General features: G+C 43.4%; 2 protein-coding genes across 2 annotated transcripts in view; one reads left to right on the forward strand and one right to left on the reverse strand.

Moving 5' to 3' along the window:
• Nucleotides 1-2,604: 2,604 nt before the first annotated feature.
• LOC140312658 (uncharacterized) lies at nt 2,605-3,919 on the forward strand. Its single transcript, XM_072390423.1, has 3 exons — nt 2,605-2,734; nt 3,395-3,496; nt 3,704-3,919. The coding sequence occupies exons 1-3, from the start codon at nt 2,689-2,691 to the stop codon at nt 3,790-3,792; spliced, it is 237 nt and encodes a 78-aa protein (XP_072246524.1). The 5' UTR covers nt 2,605-2,688; the 3' UTR covers nt 3,793-3,919.
• Nucleotides 3,920-6,474: 2,555 nt separating this feature from the next.
• Nucleotides 6,475-22,500, reverse strand: part of LOC140312657 (echinoderm microtubule-associated protein-like 4) — a 35,286-nt gene continuing 19,260 nt past the window's right edge. Inside the window, exons 8-24 of the mRNA XM_072390422.1 lie at nt 19,313-19,436; nt 18,880-19,029; nt 18,733-18,802; nt 18,299-18,409; nt 18,083-18,178; nt 17,857-17,991; nt 16,937-17,072; nt 15,632-15,780; nt 15,317-15,442; nt 15,072-15,203; nt 14,931-14,998; nt 13,778-13,866; nt 13,601-13,698; nt 10,440-10,527; nt 9,760-9,858; nt 9,070-9,200; nt 6,475-8,634 (exon numbers count right to left, since the gene is read on the reverse strand). Of these exons, the coding sequence (XP_072246523.1) occupies nt 8,179-8,634; nt 9,070-9,200; nt 9,760-9,858; nt 10,440-10,527; nt 13,601-13,698; nt 13,778-13,866; nt 14,931-14,998; nt 15,072-15,203; nt 15,317-15,442; nt 15,632-15,780; nt 16,937-17,072; nt 17,857-17,991; nt 18,083-18,178; nt 18,299-18,409; nt 18,733-18,802; nt 18,880-19,029; nt 19,313-19,436 (2,258 nt within the window). The 3' untranslated portion in view covers nt 6,475-8,178. The remainder of the gene's footprint in view (nt 8,635-9,069; nt 9,201-9,759; nt 9,859-10,439; nt 10,528-13,600; nt 13,699-13,777; nt 13,867-14,930; nt 14,999-15,071; nt 15,204-15,316; nt 15,443-15,631; nt 15,781-16,936; nt 17,073-17,856; nt 17,992-18,082; nt 18,179-18,298; nt 18,410-18,732; nt 18,803-18,879; nt 19,030-19,312; nt 19,437-22,500) is intronic.

Consider the following 22,500-nt stretch of genomic DNA (forward strand, 5'->3'; position numbering starts at 1 on the left):
GTGCTTTGACCCCGCCTCCTCACGGAGGACGGGGTCCAAACTTTTGTATGTTCTAACCATTTACCCCTAATTGGCTTTAACCCTAAAAAAAGTAATAACCCTAATTGGCTTTAATTCTACCTATTTTTTCAAAACCCTAAAAATTTTACTTAAAAATTTTAATTGGACTTAAAATATTACAATTGACAATTAAAAAGTATCTCATTCTAAATTTCTTTAAAAATTTAATTGTGTTTAAAATGTAATGTCTTAATTTTACTTAAAATTTAATTATATTTCTATTTAATTTTATTTAAAGTTTAATTTTACTTAAAGATTCATTTTACTTAAAACCTAGCTGGAATTAGATCTACATTTCAACATCCTACAAAATTACATACAAAAGCCAATGGGCGTATACCACCTTCACTCTACCAGGGGGCGGGGTATAAAAGCTGCACAGACGCAGCTCTCAGTCATTCTCACTCACACAGTCGGAGAGAGCACATCTCGACCTAGAGACAGTAAAGCCATCCCATAGCATTATTTTTCAGTGTGCATCCGCCTGAAGAAGGTCGGACATCGACCGAAACGTCGCGGCTGGGCACACTACTTTTGTTTATAATTTTGCTTTTCAAATTAAAAAATAATAAAAAAATAATAAAAAAAATTTTTTCCTCAAAATTTTTTAGTTTTTTCTTAAAACACCTTTTTTTTCATTTTAGTTATATTACATATGATACAAAGCCTACCAGGTTATTAAATATAAACATAATTCACATTTATATCTTCTTATAACACAACATATACACAAATTTTTGTTTACATACTTACCATTACACTTACCTTTTTCTTCTGCGGAAGATGAGTGGCTCCGGCTGGACCACAGTCCGCTACGGGAGGGGCTCCTCCCGTGGCTCATTTAGGGGGCGGGGACCGCGGTCCTATGGCAGGATGGACGGTGCCTATCCTGTCTCCGGCCGGAGACAGGCTCCCTTTCCACACCCTAACCCTATCCTACCCTAACCCTATATTCATAACCCTAATCAAATTAAACCCTAATTAAATTAAGCCCCAGTAGGATGTATCAAGATCTTTTCGGTGTTTGCATGCCGCAGATGGTGCTCTTGGGTTGCATGAATGTGTGGGGGGGGCATATCGGACCCCGCCTCCTCGGATGGCGGGGTCCAAACTTTTTATGTTCCTATCCTATTTTATATAACCTTATTGTCTCTAAATTTACTCAATCCTACACTAATCACAATTTTGGAACAATATTTTAATTTTATCAATTTTGTTGAAAAATTAATTTTAATCAAATTATTTTTATTCTAAGTTTAACAATTTTGCTAAAAAATTGGTAATTTTAATTCTATGACTTCCAAATTTAACAATTTTGTTTAAAAATTTGTAATTGTATTCCACGTCTAAATTAACAATATTATCCTTTAATTCCAAATTTAAAATTATCTAAATTATCTAAAATTTTATCATTTTGTTTACAATTTCAATATTCTAAAAGAGGAAAACACTAAGGAAAGTTTACAAAGAAAAAAGGCACTATTTAATTCGAAGATTAGTGGGCGGGACCCAAAAGCAGGATTAGGTTTCACTTTCACCTCATTCTCTCTGCAGCCTTTACAGGGAGCACATCTCCACAGAGAGTATTTGACCCACAGTCCCTTCATTTTAAGTGTGCTCTTCCGCCTGAGGAAGGTCCTATTCGGACCGAAACGTCGCGGCTGGCACACTAATATTTTATTACTTTCATATTTACAGTTTTCTTTAAAAAAAAAAACATTTTTGAGGAGTTTATTTTTATAGTTTCAATTACTGGTTTTCTTTTTCTTTTCTTTTAAATTTGTATTACTTATGATACAAAGCCTACCAGGATTTTATTAATAAATAAATCACAATCAATAACTAATTAAATAGCACACATTACATAAACAATCAGCCGACATGAGTGGGTCCGGCTGGACCACAGTCCGTTATGGGTTAGTGTGCATTGACCCCCCCTCCAACATGGGTGCCGGGTCCAAACATTTTAATGTTATAACGCTGGGAATATAACTGCCTCAAACTAATTATGGGGAGGGTTAGGGTAGATTTGGACTAATCTTAAAATGGATTCAGTTCTTTTCGTTTTATTTGTAAAACCATTGTTTGATGTTTTAATTAAATGTTTTTGATAAAGTCAAAGTAAAAATGGGACCATTGCAGTTCTCATAAAATAAATACATTGCTATCTATAATAAAACTGCATTCTTAACTTTGGAAATTTTGGATTTGATTGGATTACAATGACTTGAACTGTATCTTTGAAGTTCCTTGAGATGACATTTCTTGTAATTTTGCCCCTTATTAATAAAATTGAATTGAATGGATTTGATATTCGTTTTTCCTCCCATTATCCCCAAACCTATACCCCCGTTTTGGATCATACACCAACTCATGACTCAGCACAAACAACCGGCACACTCTGATGAAACATGACTCAGCTAAAAGAATTTCATATTGATCAAAGTTTAGACAAACAAGCACACCATGTTGTTTGGGGACTTGACCTGGGTTCAGCACAGTTTGTCCTCATATCCCTTATCTGTCTGTTCACCTTTGTTCATTCGAGTGTGTTTTAGCAGAGGATAAAAGTACAGTTTCATCCACTTACCCCAGCTTCTCTGCTTGTTGAGTTTCACCGACAGAAACATGAAGTTTTATCTGCTGCTGCTTCTGCTGCTACCTCTCTGCACAGGTAAGTGCTCACACCTGTAGATCTCTGTGCTGGAAAGAAGAAGTTGCTTGTCAAATTTGAACATTTACTCAGTTATGTGTTCTCAGCCATCTGTTTCCACACTGGTGTGTTTATCTCATTTCATAAGTCGCTAACTGACATAAGTACATTTTCTGCTGAAACAGATAAGCAAGCCATTGGGTTGTGTTGGGGTGAATAATCATCTAACAGTGATTGGCGAAATGCATCTAAGGCTTAATAAAGGCACTGACAGATGTTACTCATCCAACAGTAATTATGAGCTACAAATAAAAGAAGACATTGTTATAATTAAATATAGCTGTGGGTTTGTTGGTTTCTAATTCCAATTTGGAAGAAACTCAGCAAATGGTTGACAGGGTTTGAGCATTGAAATTAACTTTATTCTCATGCTGCTATGTAAATAAAGTTGGTGTAAAATGGTTAAAGTCACAAGAAGGGGGAGAAACATGAAAATATGAAGTTTAAATAATTCACTGTGTAAATTTATTTTATTTAAGAGGTATTATCTCAATTTAAAGAAAATGAGTTACTTCTTAGTGGCCCACTCTGTTCAGATTAATTATGAATCAGTAACATGCAGTAAAACAAGTTGAACTGTTCATCTGCTGTGATTCAGGTTGGATTTTCTCTGTGTTTTAGCTCAGAAGCATCACATCCAGTGTTATGGACATGATTTCCTGATGCTCATGAACCAGCCACTAGACTGCAAAAGCAAGGTCCAACAGGCGTGCTACAGCAGAGGTGAGGCCTACACACGGCTTTTTCTTATAGGCCCAGTTAAAGTGGGTTAGATTTTTGACTCGTATATCTTTGGGAACACATTCTTTAAAGTTTGATTTTATTGACATTTTAAAAACTGAAGGAAGACTGGACTCTTATTAATGTGATAACATTAACTGAGTTTCGTCACCTTAACTGTGGAGCCCTTAATGTTTTTTATATTCTCAGAAACTGGAGAAAAAGGCTGCACTCGGCTAGAGTTCTGCTCCAGGCCAGGCTGGACCTGCTGCCACACCAACCTCTGCAATGCCGATTAAACCAGATTTCAAACTACTTCATGTGGGGGGGTTCTCAGAAGTTTCAATTTTTACAGAGAAGCCAAAGTTAAAATGAACTGCATAGTTGAATTCTGTGTGGCTGTAGAATAAAAGACTTTGAAGAAAACTCGACTGTCTGACACCAAACTAATCTGCTGACTTCTCACCTGACTGAACCTGAGAAACAGACAGAAGTTTTCTGATGGTTGAATACATTTATGTATTATATATTTTACTGGATAATCAAGTGACAATCAGGAAACTATACTTTTAGTTTCTAATAATTAATTGAATAACTCAAATATATACACTTCAGTGTTTGGGATTAAACACGGAAAACTTTGAGTATAATGCTCAAAATACAAAAAAATGCAATATTTCAATCCTCTGGGAAGTTCTTTAATACTTGTTGGCTGCTTCCTTTCAGAATATATATCAAAATCAGTTTAAACTCTTTGTGGGTCAAGATTAACCCCCGGCACCAATGTACAAACAGGCCAAACACTGGACTTTGGGTTTCCTGACAGCACTTTGTCCACATCTCACATTCAGTCTGTCAGAGAAAAGAGGCTTTTGTGTGGAAACACCACAGCTTTCAGATGGAAAGAAACGAAAAAAACACAGACGTACTTAAAACAATATTCACATGCATGAAACCACGAGTCGGCACACATTTCCTTTTAAAACCTGATTTGAGAGGGCAGCCCACCTGCTTCCTGTCACTTACTGGCTGATGAAGACCGATTCATATGAAGAGCAGAAAACATGCAGGGCTGTGGGCCTTGAAGTTTAGGAGGGGGACACTGAGGTGGATTTAAGACATCTTCACAGTTAATGCAGCCCTGCTCAGAAAATCATGCAGCTGCTGAGATTTTAAAATTCGTGTCATTGTAAAGACGACTGATGGCACAACTGGAAGGAAGCTTTAAAGGTAAAAACCTGATCTACTCGCAGGAAATAGGCTGGACAAAGAAACAGTACAAACACATTTATTGTTCATCTGAAACTGGAGAGTCGGGTCCCAAACAGGCACTACTAGTCCATTTGAGTTGGAGAAAGAGGGAAGAATGCAGCAGACGGTGAGGATATGGGGTTTTGTCCCTAAAGGCTGCAGCTCTAGAACGACATCAGTTATTCCATCATTGACCTTTGAAAAAGTCACAGAAGATGAATGACATACTTTGAGACAAGCTGTTCATTCCACTGACTGGTTGCAAATATTTACCGAGTCGAAGCTTCCCCTTTGTTTTCAGTTCTTTGTATCAACAAATGACGCCATGAAACGGCGAGAGAAGGACACCCGTTCTTCATAAAACTGACACCCTGAAAGTGTGGATTAAACAGCAGCTTTTTCAACCAAAGATAAACTTAAGGTTGGAGGATTTCAGTGAACCCTAATAAGCTGTTTTAATGGTGCGTCTGATTTCATGTGTTTATGCACAGTAACTGGAGTGTAAATGTTCTGGATGACAGGCAAAGACTGAATTCCTGCTAACAGAGAAAAAAAGACGAAGTTTACAGGATGTTTCGCACATTTTCTTCACTGCTCTGGACTTTCTGCCTCTGCCTGAACTATGATTTAAAAACAGCGGAAAAAAAAAAAGGTCACTTTTATTTTTATCTGAAGCCGGTTAAACTTTAAAATATCTGTCCACATCAATACATTTTAAATACATAATAAAATATGTATGGGTACCACACAAAAGCCAGGATCATTTTGTATTTCAAGATCTTGTATATTGAAAGAATTGTTTGCATAGGTTTGGCTTTGTTTAAATTGGAATATTTAAACAAAGAACAAACTCCAAGGAACTCTAAAAAGCCTTTCTGTTCAGGTCAGACTCATTCTAAAACAAGGCCTCTTCAAGGTGACTATGCCAGAAAAATACAGGCTTAGAAACCTTTTTCTATCTTTGAAGTGTTTGAATATGTTTTGCTGCATGTTATAAAAGAACATAACTTAAGAGTGTGCACGGAAAAAACCTGAAACATTTAGACCCTAAAAGAAGCTGATCTGTATGTGTGGAATCACTGGGCCTAAGGAGGTGAACGTGAATCAGAAACTTCACTTAACTTCATTAATATGATTTCCAATAAAGTTGTTCCTCAGGAGTTGGACAAACAAGTGAATATCACAGCTAACAGGACTGATCTAATCTGCTCAGACAGACTGTTTTCCTTTTGCTTTGCACCTCCTCCTCACTTTAATCACACACACCTGATGTGAATCAGAGCACACCCCCCCACAGTCACCCAGCCTCGGGGTGACACCCATCAGTCATATTACCATCTAAGGGAAATCTGGACCTTTCCCAGCTGTCACACTTAGTCCTACAAAATATTTGCAATTACCAGTTATCCTCAGGTGTTTGTGGTCTGTTGGAGAAAATTTGAATGTTTGTGGATCAAAATCTTTTTACTGTAAGGAGACGGAACCAAATGCCAGCTGATGTGTCTTATGTCTGTGTGGCTGTGCGTGCGCAGGGCTGTGCGTGCGCAGGGCTGTGCGTGTGCAGTTACATCCCCTCACCTGTGGGGGGAGCCAAAGTGTTACATTAATATCACTTATCACAGGGGTCTCAAATATGACTCAAACTGGATGTAAACACTTCACCAACAAACAAGTGCTGAATACAAATCCTCACACAGCACTCTCAAATGAAAAATAAACCTGATTGGTCATAATTTTCAGAGCATTTATTTGCTTTTTTGTTTAAATCTTCAGTACAGTCTGTCGTACGACAGGAATGCGCTTGAGAAGACGTGATTGGCTCAAAACAGTCACATGAAAATCATGAGGTTCAATGTCATTACTGAACACTGATAATGAACATTTTAATCCAGAAAAAAACCCCACACACACATCCCAACCCCGTCCACATGCCGTATGGCCCCGCCCCTCCCTGAACATCCAGGTGAGTTCCTGAACTCTGCACAAGCCCTTGAGAAACTAGCATAGAAAACATGAAGAAAGATTAAAAAGGGAACAACACCCCACATCCTCCCACCCCACCCCTAGGCCCCGCCCAGACATTCAAAAACATTTTGAATAGAAATGGTCCAGAAAAGACAAAAACATCACCAATAGTCATTCAGTAAGTAACTGAGACCGACCAATCAGAGCAGAGGGTCTCAGGTATGCTGTCACCTGATTGGATAAGAGATGTGAGCTGAACGTGATGGTGGTGGAGTGATTTTACAGTGTTGCTGAGGAACGGCAGCCCTCTAAGGTTGAACAGAAATATACAGACAGATATCTGCAGTATATACAAACAACTGCTGCACAGATCCTCGGGCAGAGATGTCTCACTCTGATCGATTCTCTGAGTACTAATGTGTCAATCACAGTTTTAATCTTCCACATTTTCTGTTTTCACCGTTTACATCAGTGTGAAACTCATCTGACTCAGGTGTGAGGCTCTCAGAACGAGTGCGTCTTTAACTGAACCAACATTAACTGACCACATGTGTCATCAAACCTGAACTTAAAACTTTTTAATCAAACAAGCAGAAATGTTCAATTTCTCCACATTTATATCTAATCTTCTTTGGACAGAGTCCTCCACGTTTCTCATCCGTTTCATATTGAAACTCATTAATCGGACAGCTTTGATGTCAAATGTCCAGTCAGGTCAAATGAAATAATTCTGCAGTATTTTTGTTTATAGAAAAGGTGATTTTTGTTTATCATATAAATCATAAAAAAAAAATTCTGACTGCAAAGAACCATAAAACAATTATCTAAAAGACATGACTCTCCAACACTTCCTGCTAAACTGATGGAGGAGTATTTAACACCTGTTCGGTTTCATCCTTCAGGCCTTTGCTTTTTTAACATTTATTAAGGAAGATTAGTTGTTGTTGACTGTCCTCGGCGGGTTCGGCTCACTGCTGCCGCCCTGTAGCACACAGATGGACAGCTACAAAGATCTGAAGGTTACAGTGTGCCTGGGACAGGTGTGTGTGTGTTGGTTCGTCTGATCCTCCCACTTGAGGTGTTTCGAAATGTGACCTCACATTTTTTAAGCTGAGGTAACCTTTAACTTACAGTTGATTCCATATAAATGGTGGAAAATACTGACTCCATGTTAACAGCCATCACCACACCACTGATTCTGTTGGATTCTGTTCAAACCGTCCCATTAAAGAAGCTGCTGTTCCATGGATGTCAGGTTTCTATGATACTGAGAACATTATGGAGCAGGTTATGAACATTTTCACTGGTTTATTTGATGATTGATGACGGCTGGACATCAGAGAGAAAGACTTCCAAACCCCCGACTCCATCATCATACACGGATCTGAATTTTAGCCGTGAACCCGACGTCTGATGTTCTGACAAAATTAGCCTGGTCCCCACAAAAATGGCTGAACACACCGGCTCCTCTATGAGGGCGGGGTCAGCGGGGGCAACCCCTCATCGCTTGGGGTCGCGGTGTCGTCGCTCGGCTCAAGGCTGTCCTTCAGACTCACTGTGCTGTCGGAGGGTGGCGGCGTCGACTCTGAGCAGGACGGAGTTAGCTCAGTGGGGGGCGGGGTCAGCTCAATGGGGGGCGGGGCCTCAAGGAAAGGTTCCTGGGTTCCGTTGGAGGCCAGAGGTGGGTTCGGTTCCTGGATGGGAGTGATCGCTGGGGGGGTCGATGTGCTATCAACAGGATTCGCCCTCCGGGGGGCGGAGTTAGAGATCAGGCCATCAGTGAGCAACAGCGAGGATTTCTCCACCAAACGCCACTGCATGATGCTCATGTCTTTGCCCCCGGTGGAGATCAGATGGCTGTCATTAAACAGGAAGCTGACATTGGTCACGTGACTGCTGTGGGCGCTGTATTTGTGGCTGGGGGCCTGCAGAGTCGAGTGAACAGATTACAGACAACTGATCGATTAGTTCTACACGAGTAAATGTCTAAAGCTTGTTCAAACATACAAAAACATGCAAAATATTATCCACTTACAGAAGGTATTGAACAGGATTTGAAGGCAGTTTTATTACAGACAGCGGTGTCTTTATTTTAAGAGAACTGCAACGGTCCCATTTTTAATTAGACTTTATCAAAAAAATCAATTAAAACATCAAACAATGTTTTTAAAAATAAGATGAAAAGAACTGAGTCCATTTTAAGATAAGTCCAAATCTGTGATGATGAAGTTTCTGCTTTATGAGGATATTTCGAACGGATTTACCAAACTCTGATATATTAATCAAAGGTATTGATCAAACACTGCCTTCATGCAGGCGAGTATCAATCATAGTGATTGGTCAGAGACTGTGTATATCACCTTGGCTCTGGAGCAGGGGTAGGCAAACAGGTGAACTTTACAGAAGTCATCTGCAAGCGCGATCACCTTCCTGTTGTGAGATCTCATCAGAGCATTGATGTCGGTCCCATCTGAACCCTCGGGCCAAACACCTGAGACAGAAAGGTTGATCAGAATCTGTCCTATCGCAATCAGTTCAATCAGAATTGGAATCAGTTCAACCTAAATATATGTTTGATCAGACTCTGTTAGATTGGAATATATTCAATCAGAATCAGTTCAACTTAGACTTAAATCTGTTCAATTAGAATATATTCAATCAGAATCTGTCCTATCGGAATCAGTTAGATTGGAATCACAGCTCAAAGTGCAGAAAAAAGTCTGTTACCTGCTATGAAAGTGTTTTAACGATAAAATCTACTCTACCCACGACAGTAAAACAGCAACACAACTCCCACATGTACTAACCCTAACAACATCTTAACTCCCACATGTACTAACCCTAACCCTTACAACATCTTAACTCCCACATGTACTAACCCTAACAACATCTTAACTCCCACATGTACTAACCCTAACAACATCTTAACTCCCACATGTACTAACCCTAACAACATCTTAACTCCCACATGTACTAACCCTAACAACATCTTAACTCCCACATGTACTAACCCTAACCCTAACAACATCTTAACTCCCACATGTACTAACCAAACACGTGGTATCCCAGGACGCAGGTGTATGTCGCCCAGTCGATGTCTTTACACTCCGAACGGTTTCGGATCAGCTTACAGCCATTTGGCACATCCCCTGAAACACACATATGTCAGTACTACAGAGGTATTATAGTTGGTTTGAAAGGAGTCCTACAGTCGGTACCACAGTCGGTTCCACAGTCGGTACCACAGTCGGTTCCACAGTCGGTACCACAGTCGGTTCCACAGTCGGTACCACAGTCGGTACCACAGTCGGTTCCACAGTCGGTTCCACAGTCGGTACCACAGTCGGTTCCACAGTCGGTACCACAGTCGGTTCCACAGTCGGTACCACAGTCGGTACCACAGTCGGTACCACAGTCGGTTCCACAGTCGGTTCCACAGTCGGTACCACAGTCGGTTCCACAGTCGGTTCCACAGTCGGTACCACAGTCAGTTCCAGTCGGTTCCAGTCAGTACCACAGTCAGTTCCACAGTCGGTTCCACAGTCGGTACCACAGTCGGTACCACAGTCGGTTCCACAGTCGGTACCACAGTCGGTACCACAGTCGGTTCCAGTCAGTACCACAGTCAGTTCCACAGTCGGTTCCACAGTCGGTTCCACAGTCGGTTCCACAGTCGGTTCCACAGTCAGTTCCACAGTCGGTACCACAGGGGTAAGGGATCGGTACTTACAGTAGAGGATCTCATAGTCTCCAGAGTTGGACATGATGAAGTTATTTTCAGGTGACCAGTCCAGATGTGTGATGTAGCTGGAATGTCCCTGTGGAAACATCAGGTAACTCATGTGCTCACATGTAAGACCTTCATCATCATCACTGAGCTGAGTCTCACTGGCCCAAACTACAAAAAAACTGCTCCTGTATTCCAGGAGTCAGAGCGGGCAACATAGAGTCCTATTTAAAACTGCTGGCTGAGGATAAGCGGAAATACGGTAAAATAGTTATTCACGTCGGCGGTAATGATACCCGGTTACGCCAATCGGAGGTCACTAAAATTAATGTTGCATCGGTGTGTAATTTTGCCAAAACAATGTGGGACTCCGTAGTTTTCTCTGGACCCCTGCCAAATCTGAGCAGTGATGACATGTTTAGCCGCATGTCCTCATTCAATCGCTGGTTGTCCAGATGGTGTCCAGCAAACAACGTGGGCTACATAGATAATTGGCAATCTTTCTGGAGAAAACCTGGTCTGATGAGGAGAGACGGCATCCATCCCACTTTGGAAGGAGCGGCTCTCATTTCTAGAAATATGGACGAATTTATTAGTCATCCAGAAACATGACATCCCAGGGTTGAGACCAGGATGCAGAGTTGTAGTCTTACACACTTCTCTGCGGCTTCCCACCTGATGCTGCCCCCCCCTCAATCAAAAAACACAAAAGGAGCAAATCCTCTTGTGCAAAAAAAATTTAAAACAAAAACTTTAACTGAACAAAAACATCAAACTATTAAATGTGGTTTGCTGAATATTAGATCTCTCCCTTTGAAGTCTCTGTTAGTGAATGATTTGATTAGTGATCATCATATTGATATATTTTGTCTTACAGAAACCTGGCTGCAGCAGGAGGATCATGTTAGCATTAATGAATCAACTCCCTCTGACTATTTAAATGTTCCTCCAACCACAGGCAGAGGAGGAGGAGTGGCAGCTATCTTCAGATCAGGGTTACTAATCAGTCCTAGACCCAAGATTAGTTTTAGCTCCTTTGAATCTCTGATTCTCAGTTTTTCCCAAAGTGGAAATCACAAAAACCTCTTGTGTTTGTTGTTGTGTATCGTCCACCTGGCCCTTATTCTGAGTTTCTCTCTGAATTCTCAGAGTTTTTATCCCAGTTAGTGCTGAGTACAGATAAAGTCATTGTAGTGGGTGACTTTAATATTCATGTAGATGTTGAAAATGACAGCCTAAATATTAACTTTAATTCTATATTAGACTCTATTGGATTTTCTCAAAGTGTTCACAGACCTACTCACTGCCTTAATCACACCCTTGACCTTTGACTTATGGCATTGAGAGTGAACAGTTAACAGTGTTCCCTCATAACCCTGTCTTGTCTGACCATTTTTTAATAACTTTTGAATTTACATTACTTGACTACACGGTTTCTGAGAAGAATTCTACATATAGAAGGTGTCTGTCAGAGAATGCTGTAACCAGATTTAAAGAGTTGATTTCATCATCCTTTTCTTCACTGCCATGTGCTGATATGACAGAGGATGACTACCTAAATTTTACTCCAGTAGAACTTGACTCTCTTGTTGACAGCACTATAGCTTCAATGCGTCCAACACTGGACAATGTTGCCCCTCTGAAAAGGAAGGTAATCAGTCAGAAGAGGTTGGCTCCTTGGTATAATTCACAGCTGCTTTAAAGCAGACTGCAAGAAAGCTGGAGAGACAGTGGCGTTCCTCTAATTTAGAAGAGTCTCAATTAGTCTGGAAAGATAGTTTAATAACGTATAAGAAAGCACTTCGTAAAGCTAGAACTGCTTATTATTCATCATTGATAGAAGAGAATAAGAATAATCCCAGGTTTCTTTTCAGCACTGTTGCCAGGCTGAGAAAGAGTCCGAGCTCTGTTGAGCCATGTATTCCTTTAACTCTCAGCAGTGATGATTTCATGAGATTCTTTATCAATAAAATTGTTTCTATCAGAGAGAAGATTAATGGAATCCTTCCCACTATTATCACTGATGTATCATCAAGTAGAGCAGCTTTAGAAGTATCTTTAGAACCTGATTTGTATTTAGACAGCTTCTGCCCAGTTGATCTCTCTGAGCTAACAACAGCAATAGTCTCTTCTAAACATACTATAATCTATATAATCAATAATTAATCCAGGCTCTATACTTCAGTAACTTGTAGAATCTCCTTCACACCGACACATGAGGACAACAACGCACGAGGATGAGGAGAGACTTTGGATGAGCATCTTAATAAAACCTTTTCAGTTCATCAGTGTTTCCAGAGACTTAAAGAGTCTTCTTCAGGTCAGTAAACTGAACCATTTCTTCTTGTTCTGGTGTTCTCTGGTAGATGTGCCGGTGGACTTCAGCTGTCTTTATCAATCACAAATCTCTGATTAAACTTCAGCTCAGAAACAGCTACAGGAACAGTCTCCTGATAGGATCACACTGGGGGCCTGAGGCAGCCAAGCAGCCAGATCCATGATGCACCAGCCTGCGTCAAGCTGGGCTGAAGCTTTGGTGTCCGTGCACAGGAATTCCCCCATTACTGCCCAAAAGTTCAAGCATGTGGTGGAATATCCAGTGCTGAGGTGTTTTATGTTATTCCTTTTGTCTTACGGTAGACTGATTTACTGCTGTGATATTTTCATGCTCTTCCTGGTTTGCACTTTGTGAGATGTTCAGTGGATGTAAAACTCCATGAGAGAACAACACCTGGATTTCCTCCATTTTTTTCTCTACTTTTGGACTCATGAAAACTCTGAGACATCTTTCTGTGGCCTTTTCAAGTTTAACTGATCTCTCCAAACATGACAGTTGTTACGATCACTTTATGGAAAAGGACGGTCACCTCTACAACCGACTCAGCAGCAGCAGGAGGTGTCATTATCAGTGGGGTTCACATATTTTCCCGGTATACACTGAGATTGATAACTAAAGCTTCCTGTGTGTTAATAATGGGAACATTAAATAACCAGTCAGTTAGCCACAGGTGAAACATACCTGTAGGGGACAGACCCTTGACATGTAGGGTCTGATTTTAGTTTTACTCCAAAAGTAAATCTGAAGCATCCAATATGTCCAATAAAATAAAAATCGTATTAGATTAAAACAAAATGACCGTCCTTCTTAACAGTAACACACTCACCGTGCATTTCCCGTATCGGCTGTACTTGCGTCCACGCTCTGAGACGTTGTAGAGGTAAATAAAGTTATCGTGAGATCCAACAGCCAACAGGCTGCCATCTGTGAAGAGACACAGAGATGCATGCTGGTAACTATAGTTCCAACATCATGACAAAACATCAGAGCCTACGCCACCCACCAACAGAGAAGCGCATCACTGACAGCTGCTCGTTCCCGTCGGTGTGTATCCCCGCCAGGTCTGTGGTCTCAGCATCCAGAACGTACCATCTGGGTCGGACAGAACAGGGTAAGAAACACGCGGCACATTCATACTCGGTGCTGAGATCCATGCTGGTTGATCCTATTACAACTGAGGGCTTTAAATACAGGTGTTCACACCTGGGAACGATCAGATCTCAGTCAGGTGTCCACATGCTGAGATTAACTGGATTACAGCTACAGTTGGGTCCTTATCTGAGGGGAATTATCCTTGGATATATGTTGGTGAATGAATGGAATCACTGGCACAAAGCAGGTCATACCCCGGTACCATAGGTGGCGCTGTCCCCATTTCAGCTATCACTAATAGAGCCACTTCCTGTTGGCGTCTTCACCACCAACAACAACAAACTCAGGCATTCAGAAAGATGGAGAACGCAGAGCGAGGTGAAGCTGCGTCCCTCTCCATCTGTGATGAGCTGGTTATGGAACAGACGATGCACAACGGTCTCCATCGCCTTGTTTCTTTCTTTCTGACGGCAGGAATATCGCCTCCTTCCACTTCAGGGGGACGATCCCTGGAAAAATCTGGAGCAGAACGCTCGATCCGATCCACGGTCGTCTAAAAGCAGCAATCGGATCGAGTTATCCCGGGTCTTAATCCGATTGTAAGTAACTCGATCCGATTTCTTGCCAGATTAAGGTGTCTACATGAGCTGAATAACTCAGTCTTATTGTAAGCCATTAATCCGATCCGATGGCACGCATGGAACCGCACTGACTTAGCCTGCAACAGCAGGTTGACTAACGGTTTCAGTAAATCAGAACCTGAACTGCATCGATAATTGCATCAACACGTTTCCACTGATGAACAAATGTTTGTGTGATGAAGAGTGACATCACAGCGCTCCTCTGATGGTGCTTTTGACGAGCTGACCGTCAGCTCTTTCCTACCCAACAATGATCCACAGAGTTTTACAGATGACAACGAAGCTTTCAGTACCAACGCAAAAATTATCCTGACAGAAACTGGAAGAATCATCTTTGTTGTGATTGGATCATCCAGGAGGACGCTCACAGCACCGAACACGAACAGCACAGAGAAACATTTAGAAAACACATCTATTACTGACTTTCCAATGTGTGTTCCTATGGCAACCACAGCACCGCTGGGATGGAAGTCGGCACAGTGTCCGTGTTCCTGAGGGAAAGCAGAACTGTCAGCGGTCACTCATTGGTTAACGGTGGGTTAGTCACCCGTTGTTCCGACTCACCTCCAGCAGCCGACTCCACTGCAGGCTGTGATCCGCCGAGTTCCAGAGGCACACCATCCGGTCCTGGGCGCACGTCAGGAACATTGTTTTGGACGGGTGGGTCGCCAAACCCCACAGCTCATCTGTGTGTCCCTGAACGCACCACATGACAAGACACCGATGCCTGACTTCCTGACTACAAGCTGGCCTGAGAGCACCTGTCGCCTTCAAGCAGCATAATGATGTCATGATGTCACTAATCTCACCTGCACCTCCACCAGAAAGCCATCATTGAAGGTTCCTCTTAGGATGAAGTTACGAGACGTTCCGACCAGAAACTCCTCGGCCTTCCCCTCAGACACCGCTCTGATGGCTCCGTACTGATCTGGGACCTGTGGATGCACATGGTCATGTGACCTGGTGTCATGTGACAGCATGCAGAAAACCCTCAGATTTATGCAGAAATTTCAAGTTTAGCGTTCTCAGACCAAAATGGAAGAGTGTGTGCATGTGTGTGCACGTGTGTGCATGTGTGTGCATGTGTGTGCATGTGTGTGCACGTGTGTGCATGTGTGTGTGACCTCGATGTCTCGGTCTGCTCGCAGTTCATGATCCCACAGGATGATTTTTCTGTCTTTTCCTCCTCCTGTCAGCAGAGTGCCATTCCTCATCTCACACATGCAGAAAACACTTCCCTCATGACCTGCGACCTCCCGACTGATCTGAAAGGCTGTGTGCACACGCACACGCACACACACACACACGCACGCACGCACACACACACGCACACACACACACACGCACACACACACGCACACGCACGCACACACACACACAGACACACACACACACACACACACACGCACGCACGCACACACACACACAGGTAAAAGATTCATCCACCTGGAGGACAAACAGGTCTGAGAAATCTGAACGTTAAAAGGGAAGCTTGGCGTGCACGTTAGCGTGCACGTTATCATGCACGTTAGCGTGCACGTTAGCGTGCACGTTAGCGTGCACGTTAGCGTGCACGTTAGCATGCACGTTATCATGCACGTTAGCATGCACGTGAGAACTGAAACAGATTTTCAAGCTGAAACTCTTCTTTCTGATCACAGTGAACTTAAAGGCTGCAGCTTCTCTTCCTCAGATTACATCTTAACTGTTTTTTATCTCAGTAAACAGTTTGACTTGATTCCATCTGAAGTGGCCACACAGTTTACCATTAAAGGGAAAAAGGTTTCATGGTTTTCTTTGACTTCTCGCAGCGTTCAGTATAATCCATAAACTAACCGACTTAACGTAAGCTGTGCTGTTGGACTACAAATTAAGTACAAACTAATCAAAGAAGTACAGCTCTTGTAGTGAGTAGCAGGATGCAGCAGTTATTGAAGATAAATCTTCCTCAGAACATCTGGACTTTCTGAAATCCAACACCAACTCAGCAGGAAAACATTTAATCCTTGGCTTCCCTCCACCTGAAACCCGTTGAACAAGGTAACTCGAAAACCATTACTGAACCCGTGCCAATACACACTCCTGCTGTTGTTCTTCTTGTGGCAGAATTAAACCGATGAGTCATGTCTGATCCAGGATCAGTTTAACAGTTCTCTGTAATCATGTTCCTACAAGTCACAGTGAAATTAATGTGTCTGAGGAACAGCATCAGTTCGATGTCACAAACGCCTTCATACTGAAATCTAAAGTAATAAGTCAGCAATCTGATGGATTAGTGATTCATTTATTGATAAATCCTGTAACAGGACCCATATATGAGGTTTGTCTTATACAGTCATGGAGTTTTAAATTCATAAAGACAGAGGAGCTCTGTGGTTTCATTTCTGTTGGATTATTCAAAGCAGCCAACAAACAGCTGCAGGCCTCACCTCTGGGTCCCTTCCCGGGGAGGGTCTCCGTGGAGTTCCTTTTCCAGACAAGAAGCGACCCTCCAGAGGTTCCAGTCACGATGTCCCCAGTGCTCAGGAAGGCCAAACACTGCACAAACTTTGGCTTCTCATATTTCTGAAAGAACAGAGTTGGACCAGAACCACACAGTTAGACCTGGACTAAACCAAAATCACTCTTATTGCCCAGTAGGTCTTCACATACAAGTATTTGGTTTGGTGATTGGTGCAAATACAAAAAAACTAGACACCCCAAAGTAAATAGAGGCATAAGTTTAAAATAAAGGTAAGAATAAGTACAGTAAATGAGGAGTGGGTGGTGGTGTTAGGAAGAGATTTGGGTTTATTCTGTGGAAAGTTTTCTAGAACAGGAAGTCTTCTGCAGACAGAAGCAACCCAACAGGTCAGCCTTATATCACTTTAATGGAGCTTCCTGCTAATCTGCTGTTCAAACTGCTCATGTTCCCTTTGTATAACCTTCACTCATCTGTCAATAATAATCACTTTGAATTGCCTTGTGTCTCTACAGATAAACTTGCCCTGCCTAATAATCAGGGCTGTGTTATGAATGCTTCAGATTATTGTTCCTTTCAGCAGAAATAACCCAGCAGATTGTTCAATCTTATCTATGGGATGTTTTAACAACCAACGCTGGTCATTTAATTTTTTCTGTTGGAAGTTCATCTAAAACTGTCTCTTTAGAGACTTTAGAGTTAAAGGATGGTCTTAGGCTGTCATGATGATAATAAAGATTCCTAAGTTTAAGAAAAAATAAAAGATGTGTCTTAAAAAAAGAAATTCTTTCTTTATATACAGTATGTATATATTTAACATTCTCATCACAGTAAAAAAAAACTGAGTTGCTATGGAAACAGATAAGAAAACCATTGCCTTTAACTCACCCCAAAGATTCCCTGTTTTCGGGCCAGCGAGCTCCCACTCCAGGTCCAGAAGAAGATATGGGACTTCCCACAGGTAACAATGGTGTTTGGATCGGTGGGGTGGAACTCCACAGACAGAACCACCTCGTTAGTGGACTGTCAGAACAGCACAGAGCCATCAGAACCAGATGAGAACAAGCTTGTTGTCTTTGTTAGCATCTACAGGACAACAAAAACACGCTTTCACCTTGATCTCAGCAATCTTTGACTTCTTCTGCCATTCCCAAACGGTCAACATGTGGTCGTTACAATCATCGATCACGCTCAGGTGCTGGCCCGAGTCCTGAGAGACCGACATTAGACAAAATGGGTTCTTAAATGATTTCCTGTCAAGTTTTCAGAGATGGGAGACATGTTAATGCTCATAACTACAGTTCCCATGATGCACCACAGGGATACTTACAGCTTTGGAGAACGCCAGAGAGCCGACACCTCGTTCAAATGTTCCCAAACCGATAACCTGCAGGGTGGACAGACTGACGCTGTCCCAGACCCGAACATGAGGCTGCAGCGCCTGCAGGGGGGGATAGAGCCAATGGTGACAGTTTCCATGGCTACAGCGGTAATCTCGTCCCAGCCTTCTTACTGAGGATATAACTGCTTTGTCTCACACATTAAATCAGGTAAACAACATCATCACAGCTCTGGTTTAACTCTCCAACTGATAAACTCAAACCTTTTGTCGCTTTCATGTCTCTGTTTTGCTGTCAAAGTACCAAATTCAACCTTCTGAATACTACATGTGAGGATACAGATTTATCCTAACATTCTTTTCTTTTCAGTTCAGACAACATTCACCTGGAGTTTAAACCAGAATAAGCAGCTGTTTGTGCTCACCCGTCCATCTTTGTCGACTCCTGCGATCTGTCCTGTGGCAATGCGGATCTTATCAGGATGAACGGCCAAACTGTCACAGAGAAATTATGTCACTCATCCAAAAGCCCAGAGCAGTCAGAACATCAGGTGACTTCAGGGTTTTCTCACCACTTCACACAGTCTGTGTGTCCGAGGTAATGTCTCTGCGTCCGCTCCTCGTAGTTAAACAGAACCACCACGGACGCAATGAAGTAAACAATTTCTCCAGTTGGAAGGAGGCAGATGTTGGCTCTGCAGTCTCTGCCACGGTAACCATACCTGCACTCTGTCAAGAAAAACAATCCGCTGGAAAATAGCTGAGAAGCAGCTGGACTCTACTGAGGTTGTACTCAGGTTCTCTTGAGATTCTGCTAAGATCTCTCAGAGGCCAACTAAAGGGAAGCTCAGAATCTACTGAACTGGACTTCACCATGGTTACCAATGTGTGGTTTCCGTGGTAACCATTTCTGCATGAAGTCTGGATTTAACTGTTATTACTCAGTCTGTTAGTGAACAACAACTTCACTTTGTACAAACAAATATCAGAATTCATCAAGGATACACCCACTCCAACTTCAGTCTCTCTGGAGGAAGTTCAGTCCGAACGTCCTCGTAGTTCTCCACGTCTGAAGGGAAGAACATGGTGATGGGTCGACCACGCATGAACATCTTGATGTGGTTCCCCTCTGAAACACACAGCCGTCAGAGCAGGTCAGTTTGATTAAAACTGAGCATAACTCTGCTGGCTCCATTCAATCAGATTACAGACAGATTATTCAGATTATTTCAGATTATTGAAAACTTTAGATTATTTCAATGGTAAATGGACTTGTACTTTTCTAGTCTAACTGACCTCTCAAAGCGCTTCTAACACTACAATTTACAGTTTACATAAGCCCGGTTCTCTGAGTAATATTTCGCTCGATGTCTCACTATGGGATGCACGACTCACTGCAGACCTCAGAAGCATTAATCTCACTACACCAATCCTGATTGGCTTGTGAAACGCGTCCGTCCGCTTCAGGTAGTCCCGCCTACCTTAGATAGACGGCACCAAGACAAGCACCTCTTCTCACTCTGAGCGTATCTCGCGTCCTGGGCTAGCTAGCTGACCTGTCCACAGACAGATCTTTTTTAGCTTCTGTCGCCAGGCGCTACCTCGCCTTGGATATATTTTGGCTTTGTCGGTCACACCAGATTGAATTTTGTGCTTTCCTCGCCCTCCTCGGCTTGGTTGGCACTGTCCTCGACGCCTCACCATGGCTGTTCAAGTACCGAGCTTTAGCACACCAACTAATCTCTCAACTTTCTCATAGTTAGCACACCAGCTAACTGCCTCAACTCACTGCCTGCACACCAGCTTGTGAGGAATGGAGGCTAAAACCCCTCATACCAGAGGGCATGGAGACTCCAGGGCCTGCCCAAGTCGCTGCAGGAACAAGATATCCAGCAAAGATCCACACCAGGTCTGCTTGAGCTGCCTGGGGTTGGAACACAGCTGGCTTGCTATCAACGTCCCCAGCTCGTGTCAACACTGTGCGGTGTTCACCATCAAGGCTCTCTGCCGACGACGAATACAAGGACGACCTCTTAATTACTCCGGCCTGGGCTGCGCAGGAGGCCTCCATTGCCTCTTGGGATGGAGATGAGAGCAGAGCACCAGCTTCTCCCCTCCCCAGCTCCGACATGCTCGACGTGTACAACCAGACCAGGAAAAGGAAGAGGGCAGCCTGACCGCCCCTCTCTCCACCGGTGACACAGCTGGAAGTTCCCCATTCGCCAGCTCCACCCGTTTAGATTTCCAGAGTGCACCCAGGGGCCCACCACGCCCCCATCTCCCGGCTGCCACGGACCGTGCCAGAGAAAGCGTTAGGGTACCCTAACGCTACACTAACCCCCAAGCTTGGCGAGACAGATATTGGATGGCGGAGGGTTTAGCAGTTGCCCCCCTCTCATGTCCACGAGCACGTACAATCGCACAAGATGAGTGCCGGGGGTGCAGCTAATAAAAGCCAAAAATATCTGGAACAGGTACGGGCCCATTTCGGTCGGGCCACGGTGCATCTGTTCGCATCAAGGTGCAGTGTGTGCCGTTTTACTCTCTGCAGCAGGGCTGCTCCCGTAGACGCACACGCCTGCGATGCATTGGCTGGCAGAGATATATCAGCTGCTGTGTGCTCAGCCCTGACAGCTGCCGCTGCGCAGGGATGAGGAACATCTTCCACCCACATCCAGTCTGTGCCTGGCGCTGTGGGCTTGGTCCCTGAGTGACTAAAGCTGTCAGCTGTGGGTCGTTCACAGCAGGTGATTTCCACTATACAAAGTGCTCGAGCCTCCTCCACTAGGTCCCAACATGACTGTTAAGTGGAGAGTGTTTGAGTGAAACGACCACATTTCTTTTCAGTGTCCAGTAGGAATGATATTGTCATTCTTGCAGGACCCGATTGACAAACAAAAAGCCTTCTCCACGGTTAAGGTGTACTTGGCAACTATCGCCACCTGTCCCGCCAGGTTTAGGAAGCAAACAGCGAACCAGCACCTGCGGGTGTGCTATTCTATGAAGGGAGAGCGCAGGCTTCTTCTCGTATCCAGACCACTGGTGTCACCATGGGATCTGGCTGTGGTTCTGGAGGGGCTTAAGGGCTCTTCTTTTGAGCCACTGGAGGGGGAAGACTTGAAACCTGTCTCTGAAGTCAGTGTTGCTGCTGGCTCTGTCTTCAGCTAAGCGGGTTAGTGACATCCATGCGCTTTAAATGCATCCTTCATGCGCTCAGCTCTTCCCGGGGGATGTAAGGATGATTTTGAAGCCCAACCCGGCTTTTGTGCCCAAGGTGCTGGGCCCATGTTCTCCTATTGAGGCTTTTGCTGCGCCTCATCAAGTGAGCAGCGGTAGCATGCTTTACACTTACATAGACGGGACGAGGGGTCTCAGCCGTTCATCTCCTGGGCTGATCCTCACGGGGAAACCTGGCACAAAGCAGCACATATCCCACTGGGTGGTGGAGGCCACTGCTCTGGCTTATACGAGTCAGGGATTGCAGCCACCTGTGGGCCTGCGAGCGAACTCGACTCGGAACTTGGCCACATCCTGGGCCTTATTCAGGGGACTTTCTGTTCAGGACGTCTGTTGGTCCTCACCTCTCATTTTTGTCAGTTTCTATATGCTGGCCGTCTCTGCTCCGTACTTTTCCCTGTGGGTTGGTGGGCGCTGGATAAGCTTGTCTGGCAATACCAGAGTGAGATATAGAGGAAAATATTATGAAAGAGAACTTTAGGTTATTTACCTAACCCCAGGTCTCTGAGTAATATCAGTGAGATGCCTCACCAGACAACCCTTCTTGACACGTTTCACCAGCCAATCAGGATTGGCGTAATGAAATGAATGCTTCTGAGGTCAAGAAGGGTTCTTCCTCTTTGCCTCCTCTTCTCACCTTCCACAGGAGACAAGGAGGCACAAGTAGGGGGAAGTTAAAGGACATGAGCATTTAAAGATGGCAGCTAGGATCTGTCTGACTCTATAAAAGTAAATCATGGGGGCGGAGCCATAGACAGGTGTGACATCACCTGAGCAGCCTGAAGGACAGAGAGGAGGGGAAACAAGTCTGATGATGTAAAGCAGAGACAGAGAGAGAGACAGGGAGAGACAGAGAGACAGGGAGACAGGGAGACAGGGAGAGACAGGGAGAGACAGGGAGAGACAGAGAGACAGGGAGACAGGGAGAGACAGAGAGACAGGGAGAGACAGGGAGA

This window comes from Leuresthes tenuis, unplaced genomic scaffold (genome assembly GCF_036924035.1).
Source record: "Leuresthes tenuis unplaced genomic scaffold, fLeuTen1.0.hap1 SCAF_8, whole genome shotgun sequence".
In the NCBI taxonomy this organism is placed as follows: Eukaryota; Metazoa; Chordata; class Actinopteri; order Atheriniformes; family Atherinopsidae; genus Leuresthes; species Leuresthes tenuis.

Excerpts from the sequence above, each read along its gene's own strand:
- LOC140312658 (XM_072390423.1), top strand. The coding sequence starts at position 2,689 with ATGAAGTTTTATCTGCTGCTGCTTCTGCTGCTACCTCTCTGCACAG. Across the intron at positions 2,735-3,394 it reads GCTGCTACCTCTCTGCACAG|CTCAGAAGCATCACATCCAG; the intron begins GTAAGTGCTCAC and ends TCTGTGTTTTAG. Across the intron at positions 3,497-3,703 it reads ACAGGCGTGCTACAGCAGAG|AAACTGGAGAAAAAGGCTGC; the intron begins GTGAGGCCTACA and ends TTATATTCTCAG.